At 41.7% G+C, this 22,809-nt stretch overlaps 1 protein-coding gene and 1 pseudogene across 4 annotated transcripts in view; both read left to right on the top strand.

Moving 5' to 3' along the window:
• IL17REL (interleukin 17 receptor E like) overlaps nucleotides 1–8,796 on the top strand; it is a 49,330-nt gene extending 40,534 nt beyond the window's left edge. For 3 of the 4 annotated variants that reach the window (XM_077338289.1, XM_077338287.1, XM_077338290.1), the window contains 5 exons: nucleotides 841–906; nucleotides 2,941–2,998; nucleotides 4,847–4,960; nucleotides 6,623–6,677; nucleotides 8,044–8,796. In XM_077338289.1, the coding sequence (XP_077194404.1) occupies nucleotides 841–906; nucleotides 2,941–2,998; nucleotides 4,847–4,960; nucleotides 6,623–6,677; nucleotides 8,044–8,086 (336 nt within the window). In that variant the 3' untranslated portion in view covers nucleotides 8,087–8,796. The remainder of the gene's footprint in view (nucleotides 1–840; nucleotides 907–2,940; nucleotides 2,999–4,846; nucleotides 4,961–6,622; nucleotides 6,678–8,043) is intronic. The other variant, XM_077338288.1, reaches the window with a different exon arrangement.
• LOC143839199 (U6 spliceosomal RNA) lies at nucleotides 7,165–7,265 on the top strand (annotated as a pseudogene).
• Nucleotides 8,797–22,809: the final 14,013 nt, after the last annotated feature.

Raw genomic sequence — 22,809 nt, 5'->3', positions numbered from 1 at the left:
AGGAACTCAGTGACAGAGCATCTGCTTGGCATGTAAAGGGTCACAGGTTCAATCTTTTGACACTTCAATTAATTGGATCAGGTCACAGGTGCTGTGAAAGATCTTTGGAGGATAGCTGCCTGTCTGAGTAGACAAGACTGACCTTCATGGACCAATCATCTGAGTTAGTAGAAGGCAACTTCATGTGTTCAGGTGTTGGTCTCTATGTCCACTTTGCTGGGCCTGTAGGGAAACTGGTTGGCCACTGTGTGAAAAATTTGCTAGAGTAGAGAAACTAGTATTCTCATCTAGCAGGGCTCTTTCTTAGACATTCAAATGCCATTGGCAAATCACATTTTATTCATTATGAAAATGTGCCATATATCCTTGGGCTAAAATACTCCCTCCTTACTTTCCTCTTTCTTCCCTTGTGGGTGGAGCTGAAAGTACTCTGCAAAAGAAAGCAAAGTTTGAGTCCAATGGCACCTTTAAGACCAGCAAAGCTTTATTCAAGGTATAAGCTTTTGTGAGCATGCACACTTTGTCTGATACACAAAAGCTTATACTACATACCTGAATCTAACTGCTGTGTAAAGTTTTTGATCTAACTTTAATGTGCTATGGCATCTGAATTTGGAATTTAATTCTTATCCACAGACTCTAAACAGTTCATTTCTGGCTTAGAACTCTGGTTTCTAAGCAAGAAATACAACCCTATTTGTTAAAGTACTTAACTTGAACACCTCAACAAATACTGGTTGGTCTGAAGGCATTGAGCATGGAATTGAACCATGATCATTCACCTACATTGCCTTGAGGCTCATGGATTTCCCTGCTTTTTTTTTTTTTTTTTTTTTACAGGGTGGTTCAATGTCAACCTATGTCAACATTTCAGGAAAAACATGTGGTCTGAATATCTGCATTCAGGTACAAATTCTGCCTTTAAGATTCATTTTGTAGACATATGGAAATAACAATCAGCAGGGTGAAGTGTCATGTCTACCTCCTGGCTCTGGCTGTATTTTGTCTGAAGTAGCAAAGAGCATTATTAATCATCTAAACATGCTGCTACTCACCCAATCAGTGCTTTTATGAATTATTTAATTAATATATTCCCCTCTAAAAAAGCATTTCCAGCTGGCACACCACCTGTGAAGTGAAAAACCATTAGCCTAATCTGTTCTTTATAATCTTAGCATCAAAAATATGGGTACAGTGACAAATAATTGATATCCTTTAGTGAGTAAAGGTTAAGCAAAATGGATCACAGACACAGGATCCATAAATATATGGATAACAGTTAAACTAGCTAGGATCCAAATCTAGTTAACAGATCATAGTACAGTCTGCATTCTAGACAATTAGCTGCAGGTCAAACCCAGTGATACAGTAACTCTGAAAGACCAAACCATGATTCAGTGCATTATGGTCATGCCACTTAAACCTGTATTTTCCAGACCTTTGAGCATTGAGGAAAGGAGAGAATGGATGTAGCTAACTTTCAAGCTAGTCACAATGCTACTTCTAATAGTTATACTTCTTCTTTCTTATACTGCAGCCAGCCCCATCTCATGACTTTTGAAAGTTCTGATGTTTTCGCCTAACTCTAAGAAGAAAGCTTCTACTACATTTTAGATTTATTACTTTTTAAAAGTTACTAGGGTTGTTGATGAGCCTCTTGTGGCGCAGAGTGGTAAGGCAGCCATCTGAAAGCTTTGCCCATGAGGCTGGGAGTTCAATCCCAGAGGCCGGCTCAAGGTTGACTCAGCCTTCCATCCTTCCGAGGTTGGTAAAATGAGTACCCAGCTTGCTGCTGGGGGGTAATCGGTCATGACTGGGGAAGGCACTGGCAAACCACCCCGTATTGAGTCTGCCATGAAAACGCTAGAGGGCGTCACCCCAAGGGTCAGACATGACTCGGTGCTTGCACAGGGGATACCTTTACCTTTACCTTTAGGGTTGTTTTGCATGAGGATTTTGTTGCAGCTTAGTTTCTCAACTGTGTCAATTTTCCTCTGCTTTATGCATCACTTGCTGGTTACTGGTTTCCTGGTTTTTCTTTGAGTGTTCCACATTTATTTTCAGACCATTGCAAAGGTATCCCATGCAGACTAGGGGAAATGGAAGTCCTCAAGTAACATCACATCCCCACCCCCCTGAGCTCTTTCCCTTCCCCAAACACGGCTTTCTCCAGGCACCACCTCTAGGAATTTCCTGGCCCAGATTTGGTAACCTTATGCTCCTATTGCCTCCTGACATTGTGGCTGCATCCCCTTGTCATGACTCGAATTACAATATATACACACTTTGGTGCTCTGATCACCTTTGCTCCTCCATGCCCTCTCCTCCTCCTCCTCCTCCTTGGGTTGTGTCAGCAGAGTTTAGATATGCAAAGAGGGGTAAAGCATCAGGCTGATTAAAAGAATAAGGTATTTTATTGTGAAGAGAAACAAACTTTGTATAGGAAGATGAGAGGAGAGAGAATCCTACAGTCTTCAGTCTGTTGTGGAGGCAAGCAGAGCAGAAGTATGCTCAAAAGAAGTAGGGAGTCTTCAAACAGCCAATCAGGACACTACAGGAGACTATTTGAAAAACATCAGGAAGTTCCTAATCTAACTATACTAGATACACATCTCTTCCGATGTCCCCTGCTGGATCTTCTTCATATGCTTTTAAATCATGTACACTACAGATCTTGCAAATTTGAATAGGCAGAAGGTGTTTAAGCTCCCTGAGAAAATCTGAGCTGAAATATATAGACCAGGTAAAGGGAAAATAAAACAACTGGATTATTGCTCCTGACAATATATATCACCATAACTGACCACTTAGTGTTACTTAAACTCGTTATGTACCTACCATCATGCAATGGTTGTAAGGGGGAAAATGCAGCTCTGTTTTATTAACTCAAGTAATATTTGTTTGAGATGGAAATGACTTTTTCTTCCTTTCTTTTGCAAGGGACAGAGGACAGATGTGGATTATTCTATTCCTACTTATGTCTGTGATTTGCCATGCAGTAAGTGTTGAAAACAACAGAGTGTTACTTAAAAAGAAGCAACATATTTGGTTGAGTCTGCAGCAGAATCAATTGCTCCTGGAGACCAGCATGGGGTTGTGCTCATCCTTTGCAAATTTATACATGAACACTAGGACTAGGGCTAACTGACCTATGCTAATTGATGGCAGTCTCCATGTAATTCCCACTGGAGAGTGTGGGGTATTTGCTTGTCTCCTTTCTGGGCTATACTCACCTAAAGGTGGCATGTGACCTGGCATCTCCTATGCAATGGTGAATTCAGAGCCCAAATATGTCCATAATGACAGAGGCACAAAAAGGCCAATGCAATTTTGGTGGTCATCTAGTTTAGGTATGGGTTCCTAGCCATAGCACTGGCTTGCAATGATGGCCTCTGTGGGAACATGGTAGTAGCCCCAAGAATCCACATGTTTTTGCATGTGGCCCTCCATTATCTATGAATTTGCTTAGAAACAAGTGAATTACCCTACGAAGTGTGGGATCCAAGCTATTTCCCCTGTTCTGCAGAATCTTCTTGACCATTTATGCAATGGGAACTTCACTGCCCCAGCTCCCATGCAGGACCATAGATTGGGGGCAGATGAGGTGCACTAGGCCAAATGCTCCCCCATGTGAGTGCAGGAAGAAGTGGGGCAACCTGCCAAGACTAAAACTCCAGCCTGCAACCCAGCATGAAACCTCCAGTGCATAAACGGTCCTTGAGTAGCCCACTAGGTCCAAAAGGATACAAAGCTGATTGGAAAGAATCTGGCCTAAAGGTCATGTAATCCCATAGTACCAGTTCCTTAACCATCTTGGTGTAGTGGTTAAGAACAGCAGCTTCTAGTCTGTCAATCCGGGTTTGTTTCCCCCCCCCCCCCTCCTGCACATGCAGCCAGCTGGGTGACCTTGGGCTCACCGCAGCATTGATAAAGCTGTTCTGACCAAGTAGTAATATCAGGGCTCTCTCAGCCTCACCTCCTTCACAGGGTGTCTGTTGTGGGGAAAGGAAAGGGAAGGTGATTGTAAGCCGCTTTGAGACTCCTTCTGGTAGAGAAAAGTGGCATATAAAAATCAACTCTTCTTCTTTTCCTTAGTAAGAAAGCAGAGGGAAGATAGAAAAGGAAAAATTTGATAAGAAGCCTTTGATGGTATTAGTGAAAACCACCAATAATCCATTGTTCAGCGTTTTTGGGATCACAAGAAACAAGATAGCCAGTATTTTAAATGTTCTAATGAACATTAATAAGTGTCTGCTTATTAAGCAGATAGCTTTGAAAACAGCTTTGAAAACAGCATAGGAACAAGATGAACTGAGTGGCCCCAATTAGGGGCACTCAATCCTGGTGAGGAGCAAGATGTATAGCATGGCATGGTGGGTAGAGAACTGGACTAAGGTCTGGAGGATCCTGGTTCAAATCTCCACTCTTCTATGAAGCTCATGGGATGACCTTGGGTCAGTCACCCTTAACCTACCTCATAGGGTTGTTATAAGGGTAAAAGGGCAGAGGGAATGCCACCCTAATAGTGGTGGATATAGATTCATCCATTGCATCATCCTGTCCTGCCATGGGCCAAGTCTGAACTGAGTGGTGCTGGCTCAGGTCTAGCTGGTGGTAGCATAGAATGAGACAATGGAGTGTCTACAGCTGTCGTTGGAACTGCCTGTTGGGTCCATTCTGATCATGCTCAGGGCTGCTGCCAGCAACAATAGGGCTCAACTTGGTATACTCCTAGCTGTCAGTGTCCCTGCATGACACCAGTCTATCTGGGAATATCCCCAGTAGTTAAATAGCTGATCTATACATTTCAATGAATAAACAAAGACTTTTTTGGAAAATGTTGCAGCCTTTTCCTCTTCGAGTCAACAATATTATGAAACTTCTTTCAACATCCTATCTACAGTGGCAACGCTTGCTGTTCTTGTTGTTATGATGGCTCTCCTCGGATATCATTTATCAGGTACTAATTTCTGGACAGAAAATATAGATCTTGAATTATAGATGAGCAGGAGAGAAAGTAAGAAAAAGTAGGCTTATTCATTGCGGGTGTGTAGAGCTTTGTTATATTAGGAAGGGCTTTCTCAGAGAGCCACTTAGTGAAGGAAAGCTCCTTAGACTGGAGACAGGCTTCAAACTTTGCTTAGTAGAGTGGTAGGAAAAGGGTAGGATTTACTTGTTTTTAAAAGTACCAGCAAGTGGATGGGCATTGGTGACATGATTCTGCCTTTGGTAAAGGTAAAGGTAAAGGTACCCCCTGTGCAAGCACCGAGTCATGTCTGACCCTTGGGGTGACGCCCTCTAGCATTTTCATGGCAGACTCAATACGGGGTGGTTTGCCAGTGCCTTCCCCAGTCATTACCGTTTACCCCCCAGCAAGCTGGGTACTCATTTTACCGACCTCGGAAGGATGGAAGGCTGAGTCAACCTTGAGCCGGCTGCTGGGATTGAACTCCCAGCCTCATGGGCAAAGTTTTTAGACAGCTGCCTTACCACTCTGCGCCACAAGAGGCTCTGCCTTTGGTACATCCTCCAAAATGTCCAAAAGAGGAGTGGAAAAGGAAGAAAAGTCAGTCTTTTGAGAGATGTGAAACTCAACTGCTTCCACCATCCAAGTTCTTCTTTTGGATATTAGAATGAGAACACAAAGCAATTATTTATCCACTTAATAAAATCTGGATATACTCCTGGCAGAAAGTCCCATTTATTGTCCTACATTTGTTTTATTCTTTTGCTGTCAAGGACGTAATGTGGCTACTGCAGGCAGCCCATACATACTATTGTTATTGTTCCAGCAACAATAGTAAAAGCTGTTGCATATTAAATAAGAGGAAGCAGATGTAGATAGCCCCCTGTAAAAGATTTCCTGTTAAACAGAAGTTGAATCCAAGAATTACAAGCATCCTTCATTGGGCTAAGAAGGGTGCCCTCTCTCAGAACAGTTTCACTTTTTAAAGGAAGTGTGCATAATCTTCTGATTTGCATTTCTGGGAAGAAGATATGCAAGCTGTAACCTCATTGTCTTGTAATGAAGACATGCAAATACTCTTGTCACATGTTACAGTGAAAGGTGATGCTTGAGTCATTTGTGCATCATCTTTTTAAAGGGGAGGATGATGTTGTAAGCTACCTTGAATCTGGGAAAAATGGGGTAAAACTATCTAATCTCTGACCTGGATGGCCCAGGCTAGCCTGATCTCATCAGATCTTGGATGCTAAACAGGATTGGCCTTGGTTATTATTTAGATGGGAGACTACCAAGGGTTACTGTGCAGAGGCAGGTTATGGCAAACCACCTCTGTTCACTGGTTGCCAGTTAGCTTCCGGATCAAGTTCAAGGTTCTGGTTTGACATGTAGATCTGATGGTGCTGGCATCAGGGAATGCTTGTGGATAAATCAGTATTTTAAAACTTCGAACAACCTTCTCATCTTGCACTGTTATGAACCAAGTCATGTTCATTATCTGAACTTGTTCATTATCTGCTGACTCTTCAGGGCACGTTTAAGCCAGTCTCCCAAATAATGTCAGTGGATTATTTCTAACTGAGCTTTTTAATGTATTGGACAGAAAGCTATATGAATGAATCTGAAACAGGATATTCACCGATAACATCTGTTTTGCAGTTCTTCACAAAAAGAGAAAGGAAAGAAAAGGTGCAACACATATCAAAGGACAGAGGTAGGCATGTTTTCTTCTTCAAGACAATATGTTGGACTTATAATATCAATATGTCAGGTTTATAATATGTAGGGCTTATAATATCAAGGATAGATACAGACATGGAAGAAGCCCACACATTGATTAAAGGTCAATGTGGCACATTCTTCCTAGATTTGGGGCTGAAACAGTGTCACACCATTTTAGTTAAATTCAAGGGGCAGCAGAGATACAGATTCAAATCAGGGCATATCATTAGAGAAATTCAGAGGCTTGTAAACCTCTTATACATTATTGGTTTACAATTTAGTCAGATATGCAAAGTGGATTCTCTCTTCATTAAAAAAAGGTATGATCACATCTGTTAGAAACTGTCATTAAATGATTTTTTAAAAAATGATCCTTCACCCTTCACTTAAGAAGAAAAATTGTGTACAGTGAGGAGAAAGGGGAATAGAAGTCAGCTGTCTTGCTTAGAGAAGTAATTTAATTATGTAAATGTGTTTTGGTACAAATTTTAGTAAAAATACTAAAATTAGAATGATACAGAGAAGATTAGCATGGCCCCTGCACAAGGAATATCATGTGTATATAGACCAATCAATATCTGGATCACTTTCTTAAATCACTTTCTTATGGGTCAGATCAATAGAAAATTGATTCCCAGGCTACCAACTCTGATAGGATCATTAATGAAAAGGTTGTACTTCTTGGATTCTTCCAGTAAGAATGTTGTGGGAGTAGCATCCCTGAAGAAAAATTAAAAAGAAATGTAAGGTCTTTCCTACTTACAGGAAGTTTTAGTCATAGACTTCCTTGCAGTTCCTTGACTACCTGGAATTGATAGGGGTAACACTAACCTCTGAAAACCTTTTTTTGGGTGGGTGGGTGGGTGGGGGGGAGGATTAATTTTACTGTGGGGTTTCTGGTGAATTCTAGAGTGACCCTTGCCATTTCTTGGTAGTAATAGGAATTGTCAGGAACTTTATGACCAGAATTTTCTGTAAGTAGCTAAGGCCTCATTTTTCTTTCTAATTTTTCTCCTTGGGACAATTGTACTCCTCACCCCACCTTTGGCCACAGTTTTGGTCAGCAGGCAAGGGCTGTAATTGCCTAGAGGTCCCTTGTCACAAGAGGGGAAATGGGAATCCTAATTCTTTAAATGGTTAATTACTTTTTTTAAAAAAAAAAAGTAATTTTGAAATATAATGGAACACTCTAAACAAATGCAGTCCTGCAACTTATTATGTTAATGTATCAACTACAGGACTGGTTGCCAGTAAAAATATTGGCAACTCTTAGTTTCTGATAAAGTAGGAACTGCATGACTGCCTTATCAAACAGAAAAAGTTTGCAAATATAATATCTCATTTTCTTCATCCTCCAGAATGAGAATATCCATTCTTTGCATCAATGAAGAGAAGTCATGATAAAAGCAAAACATTTCAAGGTCTTTGGCATCCTTCCCAGAAACAGGATTGCTTCTGTACTGCTAATTGTTACTTAAATGATTGGTTATCACATGCCAGTCATCTTCACTGCATGACTTCAAAAAGACTAATCACAGGGTCAAGTTTTTGCCAAACAAACACCTTACAATGTCCTGATACCATGGTAGGCAGTTTCATAGAATCATAGTTGGAAGATGAATTATAGACCATCTAGTTCAATCTGCTGTTTACAGCAAGAAATCTATTGGACTTACTGCTCATGCTGTGGGGAAGTTTCTCCTAATGTTTAGCTGGATACCATCATGAAATCTGATTTTATTCCAAATCAGCTAAGGTGATCTTCAGGCACTATAGCAGTGTGATTGTGGATTATTTTGGTTGGGTTCATCCCACAGTGTTGCTGATACATTAAAAAAATTTAATTGGTGGGCCAATAACTTAGAATGAACACCATCCTCTGAAGTGGAGATTGCTAATTCCACAGGCCCCGCATCCCTGACAGCCTGGTCATGCCATTCTGATACTGCATCAGTGCTGTGGACAGTTGTGAAATGTGGAAAGGGTACTTAAAGAGCCCAACAGTGTAGATTTGTTTGCTGTGTCAAGTCCTGCTATTTGAAGATCATGTCATTCACAATATGCTTTTACCTAAAATTGAAATACATCTTCCCAAAAGTTATTGAACAGAAGACTATTTTGTACATTTTTTTTGTAATGTATGTTTGTTTGTTGTATTTTTTCCTGTGTGTTTTTATTGCTAAGAACCTTGCTAGGAAATGAATCCCAACCCTTAGATAATTCTCAGGTCTGTTAGAGAGATGGACTTGTATAGCCAGAGATGGAATGTATTATCTCTATGGTTGCAGTCTGGATCATGATTATTAAGAAATGAGCAACTGAGCTCCATGGAGTACATGTATTCAGAGATGGGTATTAATTCTAATCCAAAGAGACAGCAGGAGTCTTTTATGGCTCAGGAACCTGTGATGGTCCTTAACTCATTTCATAGCATTTAAAAGGTTGTTTGTTATCTACATATGTTTGGAAACTGTGCAACATGTTGCTAATGGAGCTGCAAAGCTCCCTCCTGCATCCACACGTCCTCTTGCCCACCTCAGTCTGCAAAATGAGATTCTCTATGTTGGTGGTGACAGAAGAAAGGACCAGTGAATCAACAAGTGCAAGAGACTCAGGAGCTACTGCATTGTTCAATATCATCAAGCAGTGGATAAGAGTTGGATATTATATTTGTTCTATCTATCTATGATACTTTAATACATCCCAAATGTTTATTCTCAAATGCATGTAATAGCTTTGTGGAGAAACAGAATAGTGGTTCACATAGGGGAGGCCTTTGAGGTTTTAGGAACAAAATCTTGAGACATCAAGTCTTCTTCCTCAGATGGGAGATAGTTCGCAGCTGGCTATTTTGTCACCTTTCTGTGAGCCAAGGACACTGATGGATAAGACTGAGTTCCCAGTGGGGGGGAATGGGCAGATGTGCTTGCTGGTTGTAAATACACATGAAAGGAAACCAAGAGAGTGGAGGTATGTGGGGGGGGATTGAGGAAGGAGATAGATCGACCCAACTAAGCCCTAAGCCAACCTTCCAGAGCTACCCTGGACACGGGATATGACAGTCAGCACATATCTCTCTTCTGCATGATCAGAATGTGGGCATGTGGACAGCTGCAAGAGATCAACATTGAATAGTATATAGGCTTGCCATTAGCTCACCCATGGTGGGTAAACTCCTGCCATCAGCCCCAGTCTCTTATCCTCAAGAAACTGAGAAACAGAAGATAAAACTGCTTCAATACCAACACACTAAGGATTTCCCAGTGTCTCAATGTCCTTTACTACAGAAATTAGAAGTGAATTTAACTGAAACCATGTGGAATTAGTTAATGCTAGGAGGAAATGGGAATGCTTAATTATAAACAGCCACAAATCAGCATGCAAACATATAATGACATTGTGTTTTTTGACATTTAAAAAACCCTAGGGGCAGGATCTCAATTACAAGAATTAAAGCGAGTTGTATTATGAAACCATTCTGAAAGTTTCTACCTTTGTTTTCAATTGGAAAACATTGTTTTGGGAATTTCTTCCTTTCTATGGGATGGAATTTGTACCAACATTGGAGAGATTCTCTTTGCCAAACACAAGACACATGCTTATTATCCATAACTTGTGTCCCACAGTAATGGACTGTAATTATGAATCATAACTAACCCTGCAAAGAATTTGTGAGATCACCAATTGTTGGTATTGTGAGTGATCTGGGAAACCCAGGTGCAAATCCTCTTTCTTCTTCAATTGGATTCATGATACAGTATCAGCCAGGATGGCAACACATCAATGCTGGTTACATGTCCCAGTTATTTGATGGAATGACCTCCCTGAGGAGGGATATGTGTGGAGTTGCCATGTCCCCCCTGATCACTGGTGGTGAGATAGGGTTGCTATATCCAGATGGGAAATCTCCTGGAGATACGGTAATTGAGCCTAGGGATCTTGGTTTTTTTGTTTTTTTTTAAACAATGCTAGCGAGTCTACTCTCTAAAGCATCTTTTTTCTCCATTGGAACTGGCCTTTGTACTCTGGAGATGAGCTGTAATTCTCTGTGTGTGCTGCCAGTCCTGGCTTAATAGAGTTTCTGGCATCAAGTACACTTTCCCATGGTGAGCCAAGCCATCCAGAGATACCTTCCCAGACTGTGTCGAATTCCCCAGCAAAGGCCAGTGCTGCCAGAGTGGTGAGAGGCAGAAGCCAGGATCATCAACACCAACACCCTGGCTGGGAAAACTCAGTGAGATCATCAGCTGGCATTATGGTAGCAGTGCCGGCCACAAACAGGCCCTAAGAGGGCTTTCTGGCCACAAGGCTGTCTGACTAGTGCTGGAACCACCTTCAACCATTTCCTCCCAGCCAGAACTAACCAAGTGACAGACTGAGGTGGAGGCAGGGCTTGAGAGGTCAGTGGTGAGATAGACAGCCAGGCATGCCATGGCCCTGGATGAGAGGGACAAAAGGGGAAAGATGGATAAGTATGACAGACAATGGGTATGGTTCACCAGAGAGAGATGGAGTCCTCTGCTCAACAATGGAGAGAGGAATGCCAGGGTTGCTGGGCAAACATGGGGGAAACAGGAAAACCAATGTTACAAGGGAAGGGCTAAGATCAGGGCAGGGAGGAAGTTATTGGGGAACCTAAAGGAAGTGCCAAGGGCTGAGTCCAACAGAAAAGAGTAGAAAGAAGAAGAGTTGATTCTTATATGCAACTTTTCTCTACCCAAAGGAATCTCAAAGCGGCTTACATTCGCCTTCCCTTTCCTCTCCCCACAACAGACACTCTGTGAAGTAAGTGAGGCTGAGAGAGCCCTGCTATTACTGCTCGGTCAGAACAGCTTTATCAGTGCTGTGGAGAGCCCAAGGTCACCCAGCTGGTTGCATGTGGGGGAGCACAGAATCAAACCCACCTCACCAGTTTAGAAGTCTGCACTCCTAACCACTACACCAAACAAGGTGAATCAGTTCCTCCTTTCAAATTCTGAGGTATGGGGAAGCCTCCCTTTGTGTTAGGATTGCCTTGGGCATGGTCAAGAGGGCTCATCAGCAGCATGGGTTGGAGTGTCACCATGGGTTCCAATGGATGGGTGAGGGTAACTTGCACATATGATAGCAGTACATGGAGAAGCACACCCTTTGAGCTTAGGCTGCAGACCCAGAATGTGAAACTATAAAGCAAAGGTGGCTATTCATGATAATTTGGCTGAGATCTTAAGGAAGCAGACCTGCACAGTTGTGGGCCCAAGACTGAGAGAGAGATAGCAAGGGCAAAGTATGCATCAGGAAGTAGAGTAACTACCCAGTGGATGGAGTATGGGAACTCTGGATGACCTCAGTGAGGATTACAGTGGAACTTGCTAGCAATAAAATGTGGAATTAGACTACTGACTGTAAGTCTCATCATGGGCCTTAACCCTCCAAATCCCTTGCCCTGCCACTCCTCCCAAGGCTCCAATAACATCATTGGGTGAGATGATTTTGCCACAAAATAGCAGAAGTTTGGTTTGGTGCTCAAGATGACTTTCAACAGAAAACATTTAGACAATCTGATCAGGAGAACACTTTATATGGAATGGAGAAAGTTCAGATTAGGTAAATTTGCCTGGTGATCTTATTTGTGAAATAGTGTAATGATGGGAGATATACTTCCTTTTTCTGAATTGTACCTTCCCCACCAATTCATCTCAGACTTTGCTTTGTCATCCCATCGCCAGAAAACATGAAGTGGTGGTTTGTTAAGCAATGGTATGATTAGTTTCCTGCTCATACATAATTGTAAACCACATTTTATGGATCATTGAACCTTTTATCTGCTTCTCCCTCACTCCAGATTCTGAAGAAAGAAATGGTGCGTGTCAGTGCTCTGCTCTTGTGGCCGTTTCTTGCATACCCAGGGAAATGCCAATCATCACTTTGGGGTTGGAAGGCAAATTTCCTCCAGGCCAGACTGGCCAGGGATTCTGGTTGGGGGGCATCAACTGGGCATGGAATTGGGGCCACTGTGGGTGGGCAGGTTGTTGTGAATTTCCTGCATTCTGCAGGGGTTGGACTAGATGACTCTGGAGATCCCTGCCAACTCTATGATTTTATGTGTATGTGCTTAGTTGGCTGTTCCTATATCCTTCACCTAAATCCTCAGGTTTTTGTTTCCTTTTGTTTGATTTATGCCTCCCATGGAAGTAAAAATTGGAATTCTTTTTTCTAGTAGTAAGAAATTCCAAAGGAAAATAAGGTGACCCTTTGCAGTGGACAGATATGGTTTTTCTTGACTGCAAATGTATTTCAAGTATAAGCCAGGATGCTATACTTTTCTAAGGCCTGAATGGCCCTATGATTTACTCACAACTATTATTCTTGGAAAAATGAAGTGGGAGCTTTTTTCTTGTTCAACCAGAGCAATCTAGTGACTCGGCTTTAGTCCCAAGTTCTATTTGCTTTATATATAACTATAATGATCTTTGTGAGCTCCACACACACACACATGTAGACAGAGAGATTGCTTGCTTAATGCAATAGGTGGCCTTTGGCCTTTGGTTGGCCAAGTCCCTTTTCAAAGATGAATGCCCAATAGCATTATTTCACTGTGCCACAGGATAATTATTTCCTGAATTCATGCAAATCACAGTTTGGTTTGGATGAGTCACCCCTTGCTCTTTCAATTGAAATGTCTAGCTGTTTTCTGATAAGAAGGTGCTAGAATAGTTTGCTTAGGATCAACCTGGAATATTTGACAATGAGGCAGAGCAAACACACTGCCACTGAGTAATGTAGTACAATGGATAGTCTTCTACTTACTTCCTTTAGAACAGGCCTATTGGAAAGATTCATCTTGATAAGACTATGACTTTTAAAATAGCAGCATGGATGACAGAAATGCAGAAAGAAATGCTCTTGTTATTGTTGTATTCCACTGATATTTTTTCTTCTGCCTCATTCTTCCGTCTAAGCTACTTTTGGGACTGCCTCATGTGTGTGAGCAGGCATTGTGATTAGGGATAGAGGAATCCTGGTTGATTTTGTTCCTCTAACCTCATGAAATGGGAGAGTTTGCTAACTATGACCCTCCCAATATGTACAGTCACCATTTTGTGTGACTAGGAAATGCACATTTTCTAGCTTTTGTTCATGTGAAGAAGAATGTGCCACTGAGTCACAACTGATGCATGGCAACCCCTTCTATAGGATGTTCTAAGCATGCAATGAGCAGAGGGGATTTGCCATTGCCTTCCTCTTAATAGCATTCAGTTTTCCTTGATAGTCTCCAGCCAAATACTTATCATGGCCAACCCTACTTGGCTGCCAATCCCTAATGAGCTCAGGCCAAAGGGGCTGCTGCTAAGTGTGAAAACACACCCTTTAAAAACCCATGTTTCTGAGCACTTGCATGAAGACTGGAAAATATGTATATATTAATATATGGTGATGATGTCCACACATCGCAAATGGATTAAGCAGAATGCAATTTCCTTATATATTTGGATCACTAAAATCGTGATTAATTTACACAGCCATTTAATTGTGTTGTGGCAATGAGCTACAATGTACTTGGATGGGCCATGGCTCAGTGGCAGAGCATTTGTTTGGCATGCAGAAAGTCCTAGGCTCAATCCCCAACATTTCTAGTTAAAAGTATCAAGTAGCAGTCAATGTGATAATCTTCACTGGAGAGCTGCTGCCGATCAGAGGGGAACCAATGGTCTAATTCAGTATCAGCCATCTCATAGGTTCATGTATGTAGACTCAGTCTTGCATTCTAAAGCTTTAAAGGGAGTTGACACTAACACTGCAGTCAAATATCATAAACATATCATGGCTATTGAAGAATGTTTACATTTTTAAGGAACCTGCCTAAAAATGATGCATGGGGGGCATTACACACCAAAAAAGCTGGCAAAATGTTTCCAAATGCTTCAGGTTTCTGCTTGGAGATGTGGTAGGATTGCAGAATGGTACAGTGGGTTTGGGAAAGCAGTACAGAAAGGGATAGTTCTAATATGAAAGAAAATCATCCACCTTATGCTAATTATGTACCTGTTGGGCTAGAATTCAAAAAGGCTATCCAAAAAAGTTGTGGTACACAATACTGCTCTTTATGGTAGCAGTGAAAATGCTGATAGCAAATTACTGGAAACAGACAATAGTACCAAACCAAGATGCTCTCACATGACTAAATTGCTTATACAGCTGGCATGATTGTTTGTAGGATGATATAATATTGTATGTGATTTTCTTTATTGTATATGTTTTTCCGAAACAATGTTGGAAGCTGCCATTAGCTGGTATGCTGAGAGGCATGGGGTATAAATTGAAAAAGAAGTAAGTAAGTAAATAAATAGAAAAATATGGGGGACTAAATGGATCACTGACCTGACCTAGACCCATTATGCACGGGGGTTTTAGCGCACATTCGGGGTGGAATGGCGGCGACTAAAATCACGGATAACGCACGGAGCCGGCTGCAACCGGCTGCAGCTTCGGTGCATGCCGCCGAAAAAGGTGCGTCAGTGAAACGCGGAAGAAAGCGCATCTTCCGGGTGAGCGGGGCGCAACCAGAAGCGGCGCCCGGATCGGCGCGTGCATAATCTGGGTTTTGCCGCCGTCGCGCCCCGCCCCGTGCATAACCGGTATGCGTCGCGTCTTCCCCCTCCGCGTTTTCCACGTGACCCGAAATCGCCGTTTCGGCGGCCGTGCATAATGGGCCTTTGAAGGGATCTTCTTATGTTCTTCAGGGTGACAATTCACGGACAGTCAGAATCATCCCAATTGAGGGGGGGGGGTTGTCCATGTACCACATGTTAAAAACCCATGCCATAGAATGAGACTTTTTGAAGTGGGACGTGTGAGTTACTTGTGCTTCTTACTCTCCTAGTCACACCATTCTTCATGTTTCATGAAGAAAAGGATAATATTCCCTCCAGATTGGAGGAGGGATTAATTTACCATGGGAAGAAGGAAATGGAAGGATGGAAAGGAGTGGATAAATTAAGTGTTCCATATAGAAAAGGGGAAAGAAGAAGGAAGAATATGGTTAATACTTTTATCTAATTTAAGGAGTCTCAAAGCAGCTTATATTCACCTATTCTTCTTCACCCCACAACAGACACTCTGTGAGGTAGGTGAGACTGAGAGAGCTCTGAGAGAACTGAAACTTGCCCATGGTCATCCACATTGGCTGCCTGTGGAAGAGCAAGGAATCAAACCCAGTTCTCTAGATGGGGCACGGCTGGGGCAGGTTCAGGGCAGTGTGCCTTGGCTTGCCACCATCTTGAAAGAAACTTTTGAAAAATGGTGCTAGCTGTCAGGTGATTGGACCTTCAATGGGACTGAGGTTGGCAGCTTTCTGATCTTGCCAGGCTCTGGTATAATCCATAAAGAGCAGTTAACATTTATTTAGTTATTTAGAGATTTATAACCTGTTTCATCTCCTATTGCTTGCAAAAGCAGAGCTGTGGTGAGTGTATTATCCTTTGTACTCATGCATCATTGGATCCAAGACTTTATATTAGACAAGTGGCAAGGTATTGATCATCTGGGGATTATCTGATTACCCAAGCCAGGAGGATCTGGGCCATTTTGGCAACCAAACCAATTTAGGGTTGCCAGCTCTGGGTTGGGAAATACCTGGGGACTTTGAGGGTGGAGCCAGGAGTGAGTGGGATTTGGGGCATGGAGGAACTTCAGGCGAACTGATCTCTTGAGTTTGGAGATTACTTGTAACTCCAGTGTATCCCTAGGTGGGACTGACATTTCCATCCCAGCTTGTTATGTTTGAAGTTTGCTGAGTTTTAGCAGCCCTGAGGACACAGGAAGGATCTAGCAGCACTTGACAACGTAAGATTCTATTTCACAATGGCACTGTGAAACAGACTTGGCTGAAAAAGTGGGCATTCTAAACCTTAATGGTAAATAGATGACAAAGTTCTGCTAAGCTGTAAGAAGGCATTTGCTGACATATGTGGTCATGATTTGGGTCAGAGTGGGGTGGCAGAAGAAAGAAAAAGAATTCTTTAAATAAGCCATTCTCTCTCTCTCTCTCTCTCTCTCTCTCTGCCCATGGTCCTTTTAGGAACTCCTCTCGAATTCCAGGGTCCCCTGCAGTATGCTGGCCAATTATGCAATGAGCTATGCTAAAAAGGCCTAATTTAATAATGAACTAACTGTACTTGACATAACTTGTTTTATATATACATGAGACAGATTTCTAGAACATTTGATCAAGAGAAGCATGTTTGTTCATTTAGGCGCCTTTGAATGCATGAATTCAAGCACACACAAATGAACAGATTACATGATTTCTTTTTCTTTTCCTTCATTAAGGTTGAACTATCTAGCAATTAGGAACATCATACATGACAAAAAGGATGTATCATTGGTTCAGTTATCAGAGTCCCCATAAACCCTTTGGATTTCCCTTCTCATATTTTTAAGTTTGTAGCCTCCACGGAGAATGGCTGCTTTAAACCATGTTGTTATGAGCATTTTAAAGAAGAAAAACAAATGTGAAAGGTTCCAGGACTTCCTCCTTAAAACGGGAAACAACAATACAGGGAGCTTGAATGCAATTAGGGAAACTGTAGAGGAGTTGAAGGTGGAAATCCCCTTTCCTCTTCCTGCCCAGCATCAGTTTGAAAGCTTCATACCTGAATAGGACCTGGATTTCCCACACTCAAGCCCAGTATTCTAATCACTGCCCTGCTCTGGATCTCAGCAGAAACAGTCATCCCTTGGTGAGCTTCATGAAAACATTAAAAAAAAAGTATTATCTTGATGGAGCAACCTGTACATATTACAGCTAGTCTTGTTTGGTTATTTCACTGTCTGGGAAGAAAAATAGTGATTTGAATCACCTTGGAATTACTTGGCAGTCTTTTGCAACACTGGTGCAAACCCTCTAAACCTGGAATGAGTTATACAATTATCTGCTGGCTTGGCTCACATCCTGCTCAGTGGTTGCAAAGAGAACTGAATTTTTGCTGAGCTGTTTAAAGCAGTTGAATCACACAAAGAGACATTGGGGGTCTGTTTATATGAATAGACTGATGTATTACTTTATTAGAAAGAATGTTTTTTGTAACTGCTGCTGTTCCTCCTGATAGCTGCTTTTACCTCCAATTGATAGACTGAGAAAAGGCAAAAAAAAAAAAAATTGAAATCTATGACTTCGATGTATGCTTTCCTTAACTCCCATGATCTCTGTAATATTCAGTTGATTCACATTGTTATTTGTTACATTATCGAGGTAGGACATGGTTGTGTATCAAAGGTGGCAACTGTGCTGTTCAAGATGACCTTTAACCCAAAACGACAACAACATTGAAGCAATCCAGTCAGGGGCTCAGTTCATATGTAACCAAGGAAGTTTAATCAAGATAAATTTACCAGGCGACTCTGTTTGTATTAAAGTTCTGGGCATTTCTAATGGTAACTCAGGACCCATGCTTGTCTAAACCTCACATCATGTGCAATCTGCAACTATCACATTCACTGTCCTTTATGGTTTACAGTTCTTACTTTCACAAAGCAAGCTTTTTTTAAAAAAAAGAAATCATTATATTTTATAATCCTCTGGAGTGCTTACAATTAAGAAAAGCTCATTTGATAAGCTCAGTGTTAACAAATTGTAGATAAAAACAATTGTGTGTTTATTATTTTGTGAGAATCTGCCAAAGGCCTTTCCTTCCCAGAATGGACAAGGATTCTGAGAAAAGCCCAGCTTGACCAACTGAAAAGAGGAAGTTGCACTTCCTCCTATACTCCCACATGGCAGATGACAGGCAAGGGTGGCATTTGCTCAGGTGCTGATGCTGGCCTTATGCATGGTGTTAATACATTCAGATTCTTCTTCAGTCTGGCAGCTATCCACAGAATGCCAAGATTATTTTCTATCTTTCATAATAATGACATAAATTCACATGTATTTTTCTGGAAGTGTCAGTGCCTTGAAGGGGAAGGAGTGAATACAAATATCAAGCTATCATTAAGAGTGTGATTTCCCACATAATTATAAATCCATGTAATTTGAAGCAAATAGGCCTTTCTTTGCAGAATAATTAAGTGCATGAGAAATTAAGTGAAACATTTACTTTTATTACTGTTTTCAATTTAAGCTGTTTAAGAACCAGCACTGTACAGCTGTTAGAACACGGGAGGACCGTGGTAGGGAAGGCCGAGTTTGAAATGCTACTCTGCCAGGAAAGCTCACAGGGTAACCTGGAGCCAATTCCTTTCTTTCAGCTTGACCTGAAATGCAGGAGGAGGGAACCATGTTGGAAGCTGGTTTTGGTCCCCATTGAGAAGAAAAGCAGGGCATAACTATATAAACAAATCACCTTCATAAAATAAATAATGATATAATTGGATCATAGCCCCTTATTTTCTCCTCATCCCTCAAAGAGATCTGTCACTGCATTTGAGAGTATTATTTTCTATTTTTTTTTAAATAGGGTATGTTTTGATCAAACTAGAGAATACCCCACAGTAAAACCAAGTTTTATTTTACACACAAAAAATGAGCTGGCATTCTAGTTTCACAAAACAAAAAATGCTGCATGCTGTAAATTTCCTTTATACACCATCATTTCTAACGTCTGGTGTGCAAACTCCTCTACCATCTGATCTTAATTGCTTTGAAACAGGCAGGGATAAATTTGGTTTTTTATGTATTTGGTCATTTTTTGGGATATTTGTTCCACTTCTTAGCCAACAATTAGCTCCTAAAAAGGTTTCCAGATATTTAAAACCCAGGTATAAATAGAGAATATAATAAAAGGTGTCAAGGAAGTAGTCTGGATCCAGTGATGATGGTGACATGCCTTCCATTTCTTTCCCCTGTCCTCAGTCATGGCAGCTGGTAACTGGAAAAACAGGGCTTGTCAGCAAGACTTGGACCTCTGAAAGAGATGTCACTCCCTCGGTTGACTGGCAGATGGACATTTCTCATTTGAAACATTCCTTGCACAGGATGTGACTAGTTCCCTCTAATCGGCATGTTATCACTTGTCAGCTGACGTCTAACTCCAGGTCCATTCCGCACATCTGCCAATGTTGCTGGATGTCTGTGGCAGCCCAAACTGTTACAACTTGTAGTGGATTTTTGACATTTTGCACAGTGCAAATTGTAGTGCAATATTCACTCAACCTTAGCACTTTTTTGGTAACGCACAGGTTTCTGGTCTTGCAGGAATTGCAAACAAGGCGCTCTAAATTTGTGGTGCTTCTGCCTGCCTCAGTCCATCAATCAAATTGAAGAGCCAGTAAAACAGATCACCCTCATGGCTCCAAAATGCCCCTTTCCCTTTAAATTTTTTTAAATCCAAATATGTTGAATATGTTAATTCATTGCTTCTTTGTTTTACACGGAAATGTATTTTGTTATAATTTCCCCTCCAAAATGGCGTTTTACACAAGGCTAAACCAGGGGGGAGGTATTCATTGGAGATCGAAAAATGCCCGCTGAGGGAGCTGTCACAGTTCCTTCATCCACGCTAATTAATACAGCTTGCTGGTGGACATGCATGTAATCATTGATACACATCTCCAGGAAAACAAACAAACATACAATGCATGTTAGTGCAGGCAGGGCAACAGGCTATGGACAGGCCTTTTCAGGGCAGGGAGGAAAGAGGGAGGGCAGCCCAGGGGGGAGGGAGGAGCCAAGTTCCCACCCACACTCTCCCCTGCCCCGAGAACGCCTGCTGTGGCCTATCCAAGCCATGGCAGGCCTTTGCAGGGCAGGGGGGAGGGGTGCTGGCGGGAACACCATGCGAAGCCTTGGAGAGGCAGCAATGGGCCTTTTTAGGGCAAGCCTCTCTTTCTCTTTCTCTTTCTCTTTCTCTTTCTCTTTCTCTTTCTCTTTCTCTTTCTCTTTCTCTTTCTCTTTCTCTTTCTCTTTCTCTTTCTTTCTGTATCTCTCTATCTTTTTATCTTTCTCTCTCTTTCTTTCTCTATATATTTTTCCATCTCTCTCTCTATATATCTGACTCTTTCTTTTTATCACCTATTCTTACATTCTCTTTCCCCCCTCTCTCTATTACTTTCTATATCTTTCTAAATCTCTCCTTCCATCTCTCTCTGTGTGTGTCTCTCTCTCTTTCTCTCTCCCCTTCTATCCCACTCTCTCCATTTCTTTATTTCTCTTTCTGTCACTCTTTTTCTTATTCTCTATCTGTCTTTTTCTTTTTCTTTCTTTCTTTCTTTCTTTCTTTCTTTCTTTCTTTCTTTCTTTCTTTCTTTCTCTCTCTCTCTCTCTCTCTCTCTCTCTCTATTTGTTTATTACACTCCCTCTCTTTCTATCTCTTTCATTCTCTCTGTTTTTCTCTCCCTCTCTTTCTTTGTATATTTCTCTTTCTCTCTTAGCATTTGAGATCAAAGCCACCTATCAAAGCCACCTCTGAACAGTAATCTAGTCCTAATTAAAATATTGTGATACAATATTTGTCTGGTTGATGCTGATATTGTTTGCACAATTTAATTTTAGTTAAACCTATTTTATTGTATATTTTAAACTAATGTTGTTATCATTATATTTTGTACACCACCCTGAGCTGGTTGGCTGGAAGGTGGTACAGAAGTCAAATAATACTTATTAATAATAATCTAATGAGATCAGGCTAGCCTGAGTCATCCATTTCAGCCTAAAAAAGCCTTTTGTATCCTAGGACTAATCATGTTGCCCTCTTACACATGTACACACACTCATACACCCTCCTGGTGGAAAGAGCAGCTTTTTAGTGTTATTTATGTATTTATTTATTTGCCCTTTCTAATATGGCTTAAGGGGAAGATGACGTGTATATAGCCAATCTTGTCAGATCTCAGAAGCTACAGAGGATTGGAAGAGTGACCACCAAGGAAAGACTATGCAGATTAAGGGAATGGGAAACCACCTCTGCTTCTAACTTACCTTGAAAGCCCCTTGCTGGGGTTGTCATATGACAGCTGCAAGTTGGTGGCACTTTACACACACACATATACAACGTTGCTTAAAAGAGCATGAAATTGCTATGCCCCACTCCCTTTCTCAGGCCCTGATTCCAGAGAATGATTAATCTGTAGCCCCAAATTCTGTGATATTTCTGAACAAAGCCATAGTACTCTCTATCTCATGCACAGCCCCTCTGCCCACACTTGAGAATGCTCACACTGGAAGAACCTCCTGGCAAAACTCAGGTCTTCCTCTCCCCCCCCCCTCCCCATTGAAACAGGAAAGTCTTCTGCACATGGTTAGGGAGGCTCAGAAGGGGGGGGGCAAGCCTCTTTCTTTCTTTTCTTGAAGGGGGGGGGGGAGAGAAGCCAGGCAGGGAGCCTCTTTCTTTTCTTGGAGGGGTGGGGGAGAAGATCGAAAAAGGCAGAGGAGGGAGGAAAAATCCAGGACTGACAGAAGTTGAGAGAAATTAGGGGCTTCTCCTTTAAGGCAAGCTTGTCACATGACCAGGTGTAGCCTATCAGAGGTTCTCTACCACGGAGCTTGGTTTCCCAATCCAGATTTTAAAATATATTGAACATTAAAAGCACTCCAAGATATCACACAATAAAGGTAGGGTCACTCCGGATCAATCCTTCTTGCTGCAGATGGAAAATTTAAATCGCCCAAAATCCAAACGGAAATCACATTCTGTGTTGAGGGCAGGGACTGAATCGATCTGGGGTTGAAATAAAAGCTCCATGCAGTTTACACCCTGGAGATCTCCCAGAGTTGCAACTGATCTCCAATGGTGTTGTCAATGGTGTTTCATGGCAATGGTGGAAGGAGGTGAGTAGCGGGGTACCTCAGGGCTTGGTGCTCGGTCTGGTACTTTTTAACATATTTATTAATGATCTAAACTGGGAGGACTGGCAAATACTCCGGAAGATAGAGTTCAATGAGATCTGAACACAATGGAAAAATGGGCAAATGAGAACAAGATGCAATTTAATAAAGATAAGTGCAAAGCTCTACAGCTGGGTCGGAAAAATGAAAAGCATGCCTACTGGATGGGGGATATACTTCTAGGTAACACTGTGTGTGAATGAGACCTTGGGGTACTTGTGGATTGTAATTGGGGTACTTGTGGATGAGGGCAGGATGCTGTTTCCGTTGGCTGCAGAGAAAAGGATGTGTAGTAATGGGTTTCAACTACAAGTACAACGAT

Source organism: Paroedura picta, chromosome 5 (assembly GCF_049243985.1).
Source record: "Paroedura picta isolate Pp20150507F chromosome 5, Ppicta_v3.0, whole genome shotgun sequence".
In the NCBI taxonomy this organism is placed as follows: Eukaryota; Metazoa; Chordata; class Lepidosauria; order Squamata; family Gekkonidae; genus Paroedura; species Paroedura picta.
The sequence above is the reverse complement of the archived record's forward strand: the minus strand, read 5'-3'. Positions and strand labels throughout refer to the sequence as shown.